The sequence below is a fragment of the Pristis pectinata genome, chromosome 30, assembly GCF_009764475.1.
Source record: "Pristis pectinata isolate sPriPec2 chromosome 30, sPriPec2.1.pri, whole genome shotgun sequence".
Lineage (NCBI taxonomy): Eukaryota > Metazoa > Chordata > Chondrichthyes > Rhinopristiformes > Pristidae > Pristis > Pristis pectinata.
The window spans coordinates 3,396,513-3,411,952 of NC_067434.1; the positions used below are offsets into that span (position 1 = coordinate 3,396,513).

The following is a 15,440-nucleotide window of genomic DNA, read 5'->3' on the forward strand; positions in this document are numbered from 1 at the left end:
GTGAGGTTCCAACCATGCAGGAAGGATCTGACTGGGAGGACCCCTCTCACCGCCAGCCAAGTGAGGTCTTGGTGCTTGTTGGTGAGTTCTGGCGATGAGACATTCTGCCAGATGGTCTGGACAGTCTGCTCAGGGAGCCACCCCACAGTATCCATTGAGTCCTTCTCCTGCAGTGTCTGCAGGATGTCCCGTGCTGACCACTGCCTGATGGACGTGGTCAAAGGTGTTGGTCTGGAAGAACTTCTCCACGAAGGACAGGCAGTGCATCAACGTCCAGCTGACTGGGACGTTGTGTGACCACAGGGCCAGGCCCATCCTTCGCAACAGCAGGGACACTTGGTGCCCACATACTTTGGTTCGACGCACAGCCTGATGCAGCCACAGATGAAGGTGGTCATCAGGATGAGGGCGACATTGGGGACACCTTTACCTCCATTGTCCAGGGACTTGTGCATGGTGACCCGTTGGACCCGCTCCATCTCGGATCCCCAGATGAACCGGAAGACGGCGCAGGTGATTTCCAAGCCGGAGCGAGGAACAGGCCACACCTGCGCCAAGTACAGCAGCCCTGGGAGCACCTCACACCTGATGACCAGGTTCTTCCCAGTTATCGATAGGGAGCGCCGTTCCCACAGTCCCAGTTTCTGCTTCACCTTCCCAATCCGCTCCCGCCAATTTTTGTTGCACGCCCCGGCCCCTCCGAACCAGATCCCCAGCACCTTCAGATCGTCAGGCCTGATGGTTTAGGGGACGTTGGATCGGTCAGGCCAGTTACCGAAGAGCATAGCCTCGCTCTTCGCGCGGTTAACTCTGGCCCCTGATGCCGACTCAAACCGGTCGCAGATGCTGATCAATCTGCCGACTGACCTCGGGTCCGAGCAGAAGACGGCGACGTCATCCATGTGCAGGGAGGTTTTCACCTGGGTGCCCCCGCTGCCTGGCAACGTCACCCCTCTGATGCTCTCGTCCTTCCTGATGGATTCGGCAAAGGGTTCTATACAGCACACGAACAAGACAGGGGAGAGAGGGCAGCCCTGCCTGACTCCAGACTTGATGGGGAAGCTGTCTGTTTCCTGCCCATTGATTTGGACTGCGCTACGGATGTCTGTGCAGAGCATTTGGATCCAATTCCTGATTCCCTCCCCAAAGCCCATTTTGGAGAGCACGTCCAACATGTACGTGTGTGATATCCTGTCAAAGGCCTTCTCCTGGTCCAAGTGACAAGGCAGGTGTTCACCCCTTTGTCCCCTCTCCCCCTTCTGCTTGTAGATGAGGGTAATGATGTCCTTCCTCATGGATTCTGACATGCTGCCAGCCCGAAGCACGGCATTGTACACTTCCAGCAGGTCCGGGCCCATCCAGTCCCACAGAGCCAAGTACAGGTCCACCAGTAAGCCGTCGCTTCTGGGAGTTTTATTCGAATCAAAGGAACGGACGGAGCCAGTCAGCTCCCCCGGGGTCAGTGGTTGGTCCAGACTTTCCCGCTTGCTAAGATCTCCGTGATAGAGGACAGGAAGTTCTGGGAGGCGGTGCTGTCTGTGGCCTTTTTGTCGTACAGACTGGCATAGAAGGATCTGCGAGGATGCTACTGAGCCGTCCTCTTCCTTAAGGCTGTGGATCACACTGTGCACCTTTTGGAAGAAGAAACGTGAGCACGTCTGATCCTGCTCCACGAAGCGAACCCTGGATTGGAAGATAATCTTGGAGGATTCGGAGGTGTGGAGCTGGGCTTGCTGGTTCTTTGCCTCTTGGAGTTCCTCCTTCACATCCACCCCCCTTGACTGCAGAAGGAGGAGTTGCTGCAGGTCTGTCTGGAGTTGGTACAGTTCCCTCTGACTCTGTTTTGCTTTCTGGACCCCTCTGCGGATGAAGAACCTCTTGATGTTCTCCTTTGTTGCTTCCCACAGGATGCCGTTACCTCTGGACACCAAGGTTTGGTCCCTTGAACAGAATAGTGGGATTGAGCAGAGCCAACATGGACTTCTGAAAGGACAATCATATTTAATTAATGGTGAGGATTTAGTTGAGAATATTTATCCTTGAGGGGGATGCAGTATCCAGAAAACCCTCTTCTGTGTGTGAATAGTTGTAAAATTCTCTTTGTGTGGCCCAGTGGGAAGCTTGGTTAGGTAAGTTAAGGGTTAAAGAATTGTACACTAATATGTTAATTATACACCTGAAATGTCTCTGAGACATCGAGGAAGGCAGTCAGGAGAACACAGCAAGATCCAGCGGAGGTGATGTCCCAGCAGTGGTCGGGGACACAGACACTGAGTGTTGCTGAGAACCTGAGGCAAACTTTAGAGGAACTCAATAAACCTTGGCTCGGGGTGAAACTGGAGTCTGTTCCATAAGGCTGGAAGTCAACAAAAACCCACACACTCACAAGTCAGACATTGCCACCCTGTGTTAGGGGACAGAGGTCCCTTCCAGACATTCCTATTTCATAGAGCAGGCCCCTCTCTGCTTTCACACCGTAATGTTCAAAAGCCCTGTGTGTGTTGCAGGCCATGCTGGGAATGTACAGAAAGCTCCCACAGAGTTAAAGGGCAGCTTTGTATTCATTTTTGGGATCTGCTTATTGTCAACCAGCAGTTGGCAACGAGCAGATCCCAATCGTCCATGGAGAAGGCGGGACCCTCAGCTCAGAAAGGAAGGAGGGAAAAGAGGAGAGCGGTAGTGATGGGGATTCAATAGTTAGGGGGACAGATAGGAGGTTCTGTGGGAGAGATCGAGAATCCTGGATGGTCTGTTGCTTCCCTGGTGCCAGGGTCCATGATATCTCAGATCGAGTTCTTGATATTTTCAGGGGGGAGGGTGAGCAGCCAGATGTCATGGTCCACAATGGGACCAATGATGTGGATAGGAAGGAGGAGGAGGTCCTGCAAAGAGAGTTTAGAGAATTAGGTGCAAAGTTGAAAGACAGGACCTCCAAAGTTGCAATCTCAGGATTGCTACCTGTGCCACGTGCTAGTGAGGCTAGAAATAGGAGGATCATGCAGCTAAATACGTGGCTAAGGAGATGGTGCAGGAGGGAGGGCTTCATGCTTCTGGACAATTGGGCTTTGTTCCAGGGAAGGTGGGACCTGTTCCGAAGGGACGGTTTGCACCTGAACTGGAGGGGGACTAACATACTTGCAGGTAGGTTTGCTAGTGCTGCTCTGGGGGGTTTAAAACTAGATTTGCAGGGGGAGGGGAACCGGAGTGTTAGAGCAGATAGTGAGATGGAGGAGGATAAAGGTCATGCGAGGTCTGCAGGTATCGACAGAAATCAAAGGTTTGTAGTGATAGAAATGTTCTCAGGTGCATCTATTTCAATGCAAGGAGTATTGTAGGTAAGGCAGATAAGCTTAGGGTGTGGATTGGCACATGGGATTACGACATTATTGCTATTAGTGAGACTTGGTTGCAGGAGGGGCAGGACTGACAGCTTAATGTACCGGGGTTCCGTTGTTTCAGACATGATAGAGGGGGAGGGATGAAAGGGGGAGGAGCGGCATTACTGGTCAGGGAAAATATCACAGCTGTGCCTAGACAGGACAGCCCGGAGGGTTCCTCTAAAGAGGCCATAAGGGTGGAGCTGAGGAACAGGAAAGGTGTGGCCACACTATAGGGTTGTACTATAGACCACCCAATAGTCAGAGAGAATTGGGGGAACAAATCTGTAGGGAGATAGCAGACCGATGTAAGAAACAGAAAGTTGTGATACTAGGGGATTTTAACTTTCCGCATATTGACTGGGACTCCCACACTGCGAAAGGGTTGGAAGGCTTGGAATTTGTCAAGTGTGTTCAGGAAAGTTTTCTAAATCAATATATCGAGGTACCAACGAGAGAGAATGCAATACTTGATCTCCTACTAGGGAACCAGACAGGTCAGGTGACAGAAGTATGTGTAGGGGAACATTTTGGGTCCAGTGACCATAATGTCATTAGTTTCAAGTTAATTATGGATACGGACAGGTCTGGTCCTCGAGTTGAGATTCTAAATTGGAGAAAGGCCAATTTTGTGGAAATGAGAAAGGATCTAGGAAGGGTGGATTGGGATAAGTTGTTTTCTGACAAGCATGTGCTCAGTAAGTGGAAGGCCTTCAAAGGCAAAATTTTGAGAGTGTAGTTTGCATGTTCCTGCCAGGATTAAAGGCAAAGTTAATAAGCACAGGGAGCCTTGGTTTTCAAGGGATATTGATGCTCTGGTTAAGAAAAAGAGAGAGGTGTATAGCAGGCATAGGCAACTAGGACCAAATGAGGTACTTGAAGGGTATAGAAAATGTAAGAAAATACTAAAGAAGGAAATCAGGAAGGCAAAATGATGACATGAGGTTGCTTTGGCAGATAATGTGAAGGTAAACCCAAAGGGTTTCTACAGGTATATTAAGAGTAAAAGGATAGTAAGGGACAAAATTGGTCCCTTAGAAGATCAGAGTGGTTGTCTGTGTGTGGAGCCTCAGGAGATGGGCGAGATCTTAAACAATTTTTTTGCATCAGTATTTACTCAGGAAACTGGCATCGTGGATATGGAAGGAAGGGAAACAAGCAATAGTTTCATCGAACATACAGAGATTAAAGAGGAGGAGGTGCTTGCTGCTTTACAGCGAATAAAGGTAGATAAATCCCCAGAGCCTGACAAGATATTTCCTCAAGACCTTGAGAGAGACTAGTGTAGAAATTGCAGGGGCCCTGGCAGATATATTTAAAATGTCCTTAGCCACGGGTGTGGTGCCGGAGGACTGGAGGGTAGCTCATGTTGTTCTGTTGTTTAAAAAAGGCTCTAAAAGTAAACCAGGTAAATTACAGGCCGGTGAGCCTGACATCATTGGAAGGTGTTCTGAGAGATCGGATATACAAGTATTTGGACAACCAAGGGCTGATTAAGGATAGTCAGCATGGCTTTGTGCATGGTAGATCATGTTTAACGAATCTTGTAGAGTTTTTTTGAGGAGGTTACCAAGAAAGTAGATGAAGGAATGGTTGTGGATGTTGTCTACATGGACTTCAGTAAGGCTTTTGACAAGGTCCCACATGGGAGGTTAGTTCAGACACTAGGTATCCATTAGGAGGTTGTAAACTGGATTCGAAATTGACTGTGTGGGAGAAGACAGAGAGTGGATGATTGTTTCTCAGACTGGAGGCCCGTGGCTAGTGGTGTGCCTCAGGGATCTGTGCTGGGGCCATTGTTGTTTGTTGTCTATATCAATGATCTAGATGATAATGTGGTAAATTGGATCAGCAAGTTTGCTGATGACACTAAGATTGGAGGCGTTGTGGACAGCGAGGAAGGCTTTCAAAGCTCGCAGAGGGATCTGAACCAACTGGAAGAATGGGCCAGAAAATGGCAGATGGAATTTAATTCAGACAAGTGTGAGGTGTTGCATTTTGGAAGGACAAATCAAGGGAGGACATACACAGTAAATGGTAGGGCACTGAGGAGTGCGGAGGAACAAAGGGATCTGGGGGTTCAGATACATAATTCCCTGAAAGTGGCGTCACAGGTAGACAGGGTTGTAAAAAGGCTTTTGGCATCCTGGCATTCATAAATCAAAGTATTGACTACAGGAGTTGGGATGTTATGGTGAGGTTGTATAAATCATTGATGAGGCCAAATTTGGAGTATTGCGTGCAGTTCTGGTCACCTAACTATAGGCAGGATATCAGTAAGATTGAAAGAGTGCAGAGGAGATTTACTAGAATGTTGCCGGGTCTTCAGGAGTTGAGTTACAGGGAAAGATTGAACAGGTTAGGACTTTATTCCTTGGAGCAGAGAAGAATGAGGGGAGATTTGATAGAGGTTTACAAAATTACGAGGGGTATAGACAGAGTTAATGCGAGTAGGCTCTTTCCACCTAGATTAAGAGAGATAAGTACAAGAGGACATGGCTTTAGGGTGAAAGGGGAAAGGTTTAGGGGAAACATTAGGGGGAACTTCACTCAAAGAGTGGTGAAATTGTGGAACGGGCTGCCATCTGATGTAGTAAATGCGGGCTCACTCTTAAATTTTAAGAATAAATTGGATAGATACATGGATGGGAGAGGTCTGGAGGGTTATGGACCGGGTGCAGGTCAATGGGACTAGCGGAATAAAGTTACAGCACAGACTAGAAGGGCCGAATGGCCTGTTCTTATGGTTCTATGAGGCACCTCCCTGCATCACTGCAGTCCCTCTGGTGAAGGTGCTCCCTCAGTGCTGGCGGAGAGGGAATTCCAGAATCTGGATCCACTGATGACAAATGACCAGCAATAGATTTCCGAGTCAGGATAGTACATGACATGGAAATAATCCGTTCACACAGAGTTACAGGGTAGAAGGCTTCTCCATTTAGGGTGTTTAAGATTAAAATTAGAGTGACTCTGTTCATTCACACTCAGCAGAGTTAAAGGACAGAGGGCCCCTCCTCACACCCCCTCCCCACACTGTCACTGTACACCCCCTCCCCAAACTCCCACCCCTCACTGTCTCTGTACACCCCCTCCCCACACTCCCACCCCTCACTGTACACCCCCTCCCCACACCCCCTCCCCACACTCCCACCCCTCACTGTACACCCCCTCCCCACACCCCCTCCCCACACTCCCACCCCTCACTGTTACTGTACACCCCCTCCCCACACTGTTACTGTACACCCCTCGTTTCCCTACCACCTGACAGTGAGATATCCCAGGCTGCCTCACACGGCACTCACAGTGTTGATGGATCATCCCTTCTTTCCCTCCCAGTTAACGGGTGGAGGGAGCCTCTGGAGACTTCACCTGCTCCCTCTGTACGTTATCATTCCAGAGTGAGAACAGGGAACGGGCTGTGAGATACTTTCCCACGAGGGTACATTCAGCTGCACCTTGTTGTACTATTTGTGCCTTCTAGAGAAGTTCTTTCAGGAAAACACCTTGGACCACAAGTCCCTTAGGCAGTGGTCAGCACGGGACGTCCTGCAGGACACGATGGATCCAGTGGGACGGTTCCTCTGAGCAGACTGTCAGAACCATTTGGCAGAAGGCCTCACAGCCAGAGCTCACCTACAAGCAGTGAGAGGGACCCTCCCCGTCAGAGCCTTCCTGCACGGTCAGAGTCTCACCCGCAGTGCACACTGCCCTCGGGACGGCTGTGATGAGGACGAGATGGTCGCCCACCTCATCGTGGACTGTGTGGTTGTGAAAAAGGTCTGGGAAATGATGTGAGGGTCTGTGTCGAGGTTCATCCTGAGCAGTTGTGTAACAGAGGACCCCGATCGATGGACGGTCCCAGAGGTACCACCGAGACAAAGTCATGCTGATGGAAGATCATCAAGTATTGATGAAAGGCAGTGGGCTTCTTCAAGTAACCCCACCCCTTTGTGCTGAGCGGCAGAGGTCTCCCAGACACCACAGTGTCACACGGTCTCTGCACATCTCCAGCCCATGGTGTTAACGCGGAGAGACCTCCCACGTATGCTCCACAGCTGTGGTTTTATCCAGTGGTGGGTTCCAGCGTACGTCCCCACCCCCTGCTGTTGAAGGGCAGATGGTAGGAGTGGCATTGTAGCTAGTCAGAGCTCTCGTGACCCTCCACCGGTCTGGGGATTGGAACTCAGGGTGGGTGTATACCGACCAGAACGAGGCAGTAGTGCAGATTCACCTGGACAAAACTGCAGATGTTGGAAATCGCATATGGAAAAAGAAAATGCTGCTAATACTCAGCAGGTCAGGCAGCGTGTGAAGAGGGAAACTCTTTCTCTGTCCACAGGAGCTGCATGACCTGCTATGTCCAGCAGTTTCTGTTTACATTGCACCAGTGTGTGGTGAAGCTCTGGGTTGTGAAGAGCAGCTTTGTGTTATATTGAGTCCTGAAGGTACAGGGTAATCAAACTGAGTTGTTGAAGATGATAGGGAGGCTGAAATAAAAGGAGGGGTGGCTAAAAATTAACGGCAGATTACTCAGGTAACATCAGCAACACCTCGTCACATAAAAGGGATTTAAATCTGGAACTTTCCAGCTGTCAAAAGCAGCCAGGACTGACTGAATGACAGATGAACTCGGGGATGTTAGTCTTTTGTACGGCTGGCTTGGACCATCAATTGTAAATCCAGTTTGACGTTAGTTTAACCAGTTTCTCTGATCTCACTGGCAACGTGTACAGAGGGCAGACTTCCTGTGTGATCTATTGTCTGATCAAGTCTTTCATGTCTCGGTCTGCAGACCTCCTCAGACACTGCTGGTGCATCTGGTGGCAGCAGTTTAGAAGCTTCTTTATTCTAAGGAGCAGGTCAGACCTGAGAGGCTTTACTGTGGGGCTGTTCCAGATGATGCTTCAGGCCTTGCTTTCCTCTCACCTGCTACATTGTCCTTCCCTTCATGGGCTGGACCACAGAGGTCTCTGGAAGACCAGCGAAAGTCTGGAGAGAAATTTTTACCAACACCTGCACCCTTGAGTCAGGGCACGGAGCACAACAAAGGCCATTCAAGAGAGCTGTCATCTCACCTCCACAACTCCTGAGCTCCAGAGACATTTAGCAAAGGTCAGGGTGTGGCTGAGGATGGCTCATATATTTTCTTGTTACAAAAGATAACAGAGTCTCATACAAATGCTTTGTGGATGAGATAAATTTTAATTTATTTGTTGACAGACTGTGGTGTCACCGGCAAGGTTGAAATTTAATGCCTATCCCGAATTGTGCTTCAACTGAGAGACTTGCTAGGATGGTTCAGGGCCAGGCAGGCACTTGTGGGGCTGGGTATGCCGCAGATAAACTTACTAAAGCACACGAGTGAACCAGATGGATTTTTATGACAGTCAATAGTTTTCTGGTGCTGATGTGAACCTTTTATTCCTTCGAGATGCTGCAGTTCCCCATCCAACAATGTGGGACCACTCCCACTGGGAGGGTAGCAGCAGCACATCAGGTTTTCAGGAGAATTGGGATGGCTGTTAAATGCTGGCTTGCTGAATTCTATTTGAGATTTAAATTCTATTTGAATTCTACCTGAAAAACAAATTTTAAAAAGTTATTAAATGCCAACAACATTGGAATAACCAGGCCCAGGGGTGTGAAACTTGCAGTGATTGTCAATGATGAGGAGAGGCACTTGCTGGTTTGGTGAGTTGACAGGGAACACCTGGGCCCAGTGCATCAAAGATCAGCAGAGCTGCAGCTTCACTGTCACACTGGGATCTAAGCAGAAGGCACTTCAGGGCTCTAGCCTGGATCTTTCCCACAGGTTGCTGATTGAAAAAGAACAAAGCAGGCAGCAGGTATCTAAAAGCAGGAAGTGCTGGTTCCGTAGCACCAGACAGGACCCCTCTGACCCACCCCTTACACCGCCACACTGTTGGGGATTCTGTCAGGAGACGAGTAGTAATACGGCAGCTTCTTATCCTTGTTGCGTTCTGCAATGCACCGTGAAATTTCTTGGAGATGCATTTGGAATTTTTTCATGGCATCCTTGACTGGCTTCTCTATGAAGTGTTCATCAGGATACATTCCAAGAAACAGCTGCAGAAATAAAGATCATAAATATTTAAACACAAGTCACTGATTAACACAAGAAAGTATTTGTTCAGCAGTAAAATGCCTTGAGACACTGCACAGGAAAGTCACCACTGAATCAGCTGAGGAGACAGTTGGGCAGATAGACAAGGCCTGGGCAGAGAGGCTTGGTCACTTTAAGGAGTGGGAGAGAGACAGAGAGTTACTTGGGCCCTGGCAGCTGGAGCCACAGCCTCTAAAGGTGGAGGGATTACTCACTGAGAATGTTGAAGGCAGAATTCAAAGAGGACAGGTATTTTGGAGGGTTATAGGGTTGGAAAAGATTCCAGAAATTGGGAGGACAAATCATGGAGAGGTTTAAAAACAAAAGTGATAACTTTATGATCAAGCTATTGTTAAATCATGATCAATATTCAAATGCTCTTGCTATTTAAATACCGCACAGGAATCCCTGATTAGGATCCAAGGCAATGTTGACACTGGGGTCAGAAATGAGTGGGCAGAGGACACCGCCCCCATCCCGCCCCCAACTTCAACCTTTCCTGAGCAGGAAAATACCTCAGAGCTTTTAGAGGAGAGAATACGGAGGGAGGGTGGGCTGCTGGAGGAGGGAGGGGGCTGAAGGTCCAGAGAGAATATCCCTCTGGAACAGGGGGTCCCATGAAGCACGTCCCACTCTGGAATACGGGGTCTCTCAACAAAAAGGGCGAATAGTAGAAATGGAGGAGGAGTAGCTGAGTTGGAGTTAGGGAAAGAGTGGGGGATAGAGGGAGATAGGATGAGGGACAGAAAGGTGAGGGAAGAGGAAGGAGAGGGAAACTGAAGGTCTGGAATGAGGGAAGGGGGAGAATTTGATTTTTATTCTCTTATTGATCGACTGATGGATTCACCTTGCACTACCAGCCTGCCTGGTCACTTGTGCATAGAAAGCCAGCCCAGCTCCTGGTTTTGTGTGCCGGGGGGGAGAAGCCAGCCTGCTCTCAGTGGTGGGGGCATCGCACATTGTGAATTAAGTTACGGGCAGTAAACGTGCAGATGATGGATGGTTTACAGACGACTGGAGTGGCTGAGTCTGGAGGTGACAGAGGTATTGTTGAGGGTTGCGGCTGAAAATCGATGTTGAGCTTTGTAGCTGGTCTCCAGGAATGTGGTGTGGAGCCCAGGCCGTGAGAGACTGGGGAGATTTGGCAGGCACACCCTGGCATGTACTGGCTGTGGGTTAATCCTCAGAGTTACCTCATTGTCCTGAAACTGGCTGAGTGCCCACACTGCGCCCAGATGCCAGCACGATCGCCCCCTGTCTGGTAAACTCTCGATGATGTACTCCACAGTGACAACCCCCTTCTTGGAGGGTGGAGGCTGTCGCATTGTGGGAGGGGCATTGGGGATCCACGAGCACCAGTCGTACTGTGAACACAGAGCACACTCACATTACAATACTCACACTCAGACTGGGTTCCCCTTTCCAAAGGGGACATTTCTCTGCTCCAGGAGCTCTGACGGGTTCTTACAGATGGGATGATTTTACAATCACAGTCTGCCTCTCCCTTTTACATACACCATTTATTCTGCCTCAGTGGCCTGGGTTTAAGCTGTACGGCCAGGAGTTGAGATTCACTGGGCAACCTCCCATGTGTTACTAGCACATGGGGAGAGGCAGATGTGCCCCTGCACAGGGCCACTGGGCTCCTACGATTGACGTACAGACCATCTACCACCTCAACATTAACTGGGCCCGAGCCTCCATCCCGTCTAACAGGGTTGTGATGTGAAGAAGCTCTGACAATGTTCGCTCAGGGCTTCCAGCCACCCCTTCTGCATCTACCTGCCCAACATTCCTGTATTCAAGGCCAGCAACCACTTTCCTGCATAACTCCGGGCAGGAAGTGATGGCCGGGGGCAGTTAGACTGCAGGAGACATCCAGGATAAAGCTGACCGCTGGAGTTACCCGCTGGTGACACCCGCTGGAGACAACAGCAACGTCGCAGCCTCCCTCAGCAGGGATCCAATAACTGCCACTGTAAATGCTGGAGTGTGGATGAACCCCGACCCAGCACTGACTGACCTGTTCCCACTACTCCCGCCTTCAGTTGCTCCCTGCCCCCTTGTTCTGCACTTCCCTTGCCAGTTCCCTTCAGTCGCATCAATACCCTGCTCACTCGGCAGCCGTCAGGAGGTAGCTCAGCCCATTCCTGGACACCTACGGCTCAAGCTTATCCAAGGCTGGAACCAGAACCCCACACAAAGGAGGTTAAAAGGGCCTCTGATGAGAGCACAAAGCTGGCATTAACAAGCAGCTCACTCGACATCCTGCTCGAGCTCTTTCCCACTGGGTCTGCAGTGAGCCTGCCGTTGTGAAGGGCCACTGCCCAGTGCCCTGTGTAACAGCAGCAGCATCGAGCTGCATTTATCCTTTGAGTTAGGTTCTTCAACTTCAGCTTTGACTTTGTCTGGTGCCACACCTGTTACGCACACAAGATATGGGGCTTCTCAGTCCCACAGTTGCACAGAACAAGACACAGTACAACCGGGAAATCTGGGAATCAAATCAGTACCTGTCCAAAATTGACGGCAGCGTGTTGACAGGAGGTGGTGAACATCACTATGGTCAGATACTCGATCAGTTTCTGAATCGTCTTCACTGATTTAGGGAATCCTGCATTAGGAAAAACAATTATTTATTCTTATTGCCAAAAATTTACTGATACTTAAACTTTGGTCATGTGATATCAGCGATGGGACGGCTAATCTATTTAATAAAATCCCTTGGTTTATTGTGAATGAATATTCTTGTGCAGAGTGGTTCTGGGAGGGGAGACCAGGTCAGGGATCTGAGATTCATTCAGACAGGCTGCGTTCACCAGCGTGGAGCTGAGTCCCACTGCTGCAGATGGTCAAGGCATGGTGTGGCCAACCAGGTATTCTACACCACCACCTCCCCCCTCTCCAGCTCTGCCCCACAGTTGGAAGCCAGGCCACACGACACAATCAGCAGGAGCTGGCGGCCTGGCATAAATCAAAACAAAGCCAAACTGCAGGTCAAACCCATGGTCCAGCCCCGATTCTTGGATGTAAAGACCCTCAGAGAGCAGCTGGGGGTCACAGGGTCACCACCACAGTGCAGCGGTGGTGGAGCTGCTAAAACCAGGTCAGTTACCGTGCCTGGTGTGCAGGCGGCTGCGGTTACTCAGTGTCAGTGCAGAGGTAACGGTCTGAGACACGGACGGACCACGTACTGACCGAGGTAGCAGGCAGGGCTTTCCCTGCCAGAATGTCTCCAAGAAGAGGAACTTCAGGAAGGTGGAGAATCCAGTGAAGCCAGGGTTCCCCTTAAGCCAACAACAACTTGTATTTATATAGCATTTCTTTGATTTCCTCCCACATCCCAAAGACATGCTGGATGATAGGTTAACCGTCCGCTGTAAATTGCCCCCAGTGTAGGGGGTGTCAGGAGAACTCAGGTGGGGGGAGTTGATGGGGATGTGAGAGGAATTTAGTGTCCTTGGATGTTTGATGGTCGCTGTGGACATGGTGGCTGCATGACCTGCTTCAACACCAAAGTATCCCGACACACCCCACAGGGGCGACCTCACCCAGCTACATAAGGAAAAACTTGGCCAGAAGACCAATGGATTGGTCAGGAGCTGGGTTGCTATGGAACACCCTCAGGAGATGGAATGCCAGAGGTTAGGACCTTGCCAACTGAGGGGAAGGAGCCACCGGGAGCGGTGGGGTGAGTGAGGGGCTCTGTGGATCGGTGAACATTGATAGGGACAGGCAGGGAATTTGAAAACAGGGCTGAAAAGTTTACAAAGAAGTGTATGAAATCAGGAAAGGCTTTCGTGGAGTAAATAAATACCATGTTTCTCCCAGCAAAGGGGCTAATAACTGGAGAATTCATTCTTTTAGATGGTGAATTATGATCTGGACTGCACTATTGAGGAGATTAGTGGATGCAGATTCAATAATAACTTGGAAATGGAATAAATATTTCAAAAGGAAAAATTTGAAGGGCATTGGAGGAGCATTGGTTGATGGATGTTTCAACAAGATATCAGTGACACATTGGACCGAATGGCCTGGTTCCCTGCTGAGACCCGTTGATCCTGGGTGACTGGTGTACTCTCTGTGGTGCTGCTGCTCCCTTCTATGGCCTGGGAGTTCTCCCAGACGGAGCCACACACTGACCACTGACATTCAGTGACCGGAGGAGTTTTGTTTATTTCCCAGGAAAAGCCATAATTTGCCAAAGAGAAGTGGAACTGCAGGTACTTTCTTGGGATCCCGCAGAACTCCAGCAGAGTGACAGGACAGTCTTGGGCAGGTCCGGGGTCCGTGCGGGTGATACCTGCTGCAGGCTCCAGGCGAGGTGTGGCTCAGCTGGGAGACCTACTACATTTGAATAGCTCCCTGACATTCCTCATCAAGGGTCATACAAGCAGGTGCCAGTTTCAGGCCAATTGTGGGCGACTATTTTTAAGTTGAAGGACAAACAAAACAAGTTCCTGACGCACACATACTGGCCATCCCCTTGTCCATCCGTGTCATCCTGACCTTTGTAAACCAAGAGTTACCTGTACGTTTATCGTCCTTCAGTCCATAGACAAAAATATCCTTCACAAAGGCCTGCAGCTCAGTGTCTGCCTGAACAGCCTCATCATCATCATAATATATGTTTATCACCTCAGTGACAAAGCTGTTGGAGAGAAATGAACATTCCTGAAGAACGAAGCAGTAATCTGAGAGAAACATTTCATCCTATTGCTTGCCCACCTACACCCCCCAAACCCACCACTGTCCCCCACTCCCAGTCTACTCCCACTCCCGATCTCCCCCCACTCCTAAGCTCCCTCTATCCCAATCTCCCCCACTCCCAGCGTCCCACTTGCCCCCACCCAATCCCCACCCTCACACCTTATTTCCACTCTGTTGAGTGTGCACTGGCTGTGTGTGAGAGTAATCCACATCCCCACTCCCTGCAGCCCCGCAAACTCCTCTCCAGGTCCCTTTTGAATTCGACATTGGATCTGCCTCCACTACTGCCCAGCAGTGTAGTCACACCCCCGTCACCCACTGCAGAAGCATTTTCTCCGCATGCAGGCACGGTAGTGTAGCCGTTAGCGTAACGCTATTACAGCGCCAGCGACCTGCGTTCAATTCCGGCCGCTGTCTGTAAGCAGTCTGAACGTTCTCCCTGTGACTGCGTGAGTTTCCTCCGGGTGCTCCGGTTTCCTCCCACATTCCAAAGACATATGGGTTAGGGAGCTGTGGGCATGCTATGTTGGCACCAGAAGCGTGGCGACACTTGTGGGCTGCCCCCAGAACACTCTACACAAAGGTGCATTTCACTGTGTGTTTCGATGTACATGTGACTAATAAAGAAATCTTATCTTTAGTTTATTTTTTCCAGTCCCCCTCATTCTACATCCCTCCCTCCCTCTGCCAATGGGAACAATCTCTATCTCATTATTCTGTATTCGTCATGACTTTAATCCCTCCATCAGATCCCCTCACAACCTCGTCTGTTCCACAGGGAACAACCCTGCATTCTCCAGTCTATCTGCACAACAGTCTCTCACCTCAGGAGATTCTGGTGAACCTCTCTGCACAGTCCCCGAAGCCTGAAGGGTGTTGTTGGGAGGGTACTCAGTACTCCAGCTGTGACCGACCCAGGGCCCTCCCCACAGGTCACTCTTCTTCCAAGTTTTGTGTCATTTGAAAACTTGGAAATTGTGTCCCGTACACCCAAGTCCAGGAAATAAAAGTCTTGGTCCAGTCACTGATTCCCCCTCCTGGTGAACACTTCTCTCCAGAATGAAAGATAATCGTTTCCTCCTGACCTCTGTTTCCTGTTACTGAGCCAGTCTTCTACTCACGCTGCCTCAGACCTCTGCATTCCATGACCTTCTATCTTGCTGGCACCCATATGATGTGGCTCTTTAACATAGGCTTCTGGGAAGTCCATATGTACCACGTTAACC

At 49.9% G+C, this 15,440-nt stretch overlaps 1 protein-coding gene across 1 annotated transcript in view; it reads right to left on the reverse strand.

Moving 5' to 3' along the window:
* Window positions 1–8,558: 8,558 nt before the first annotated feature.
* The window catches only part of alox5a (arachidonate 5-lipoxygenase a), a 64,821-nt gene continuing 57,939 nt past the window's right edge, over window positions 8,559–15,440 (reverse strand). The window contains exons 11-14 of the mRNA XM_052041656.1: window positions 14,034–14,155; window positions 12,015–12,115; window positions 10,695–10,865; window positions 8,559–9,464 (exon numbers count right to left, since the gene is read on the reverse strand). Coding sequence (XP_051897616.1) covers window positions 9,285–9,464; window positions 10,695–10,865; window positions 12,015–12,115; window positions 14,034–14,155 — 574 coding nt within the window. The 3' untranslated portion in view covers window positions 8,559–9,284. The remainder of the gene's footprint in view (window positions 9,465–10,694; window positions 10,866–12,014; window positions 12,116–14,033; window positions 14,156–15,440) is intronic.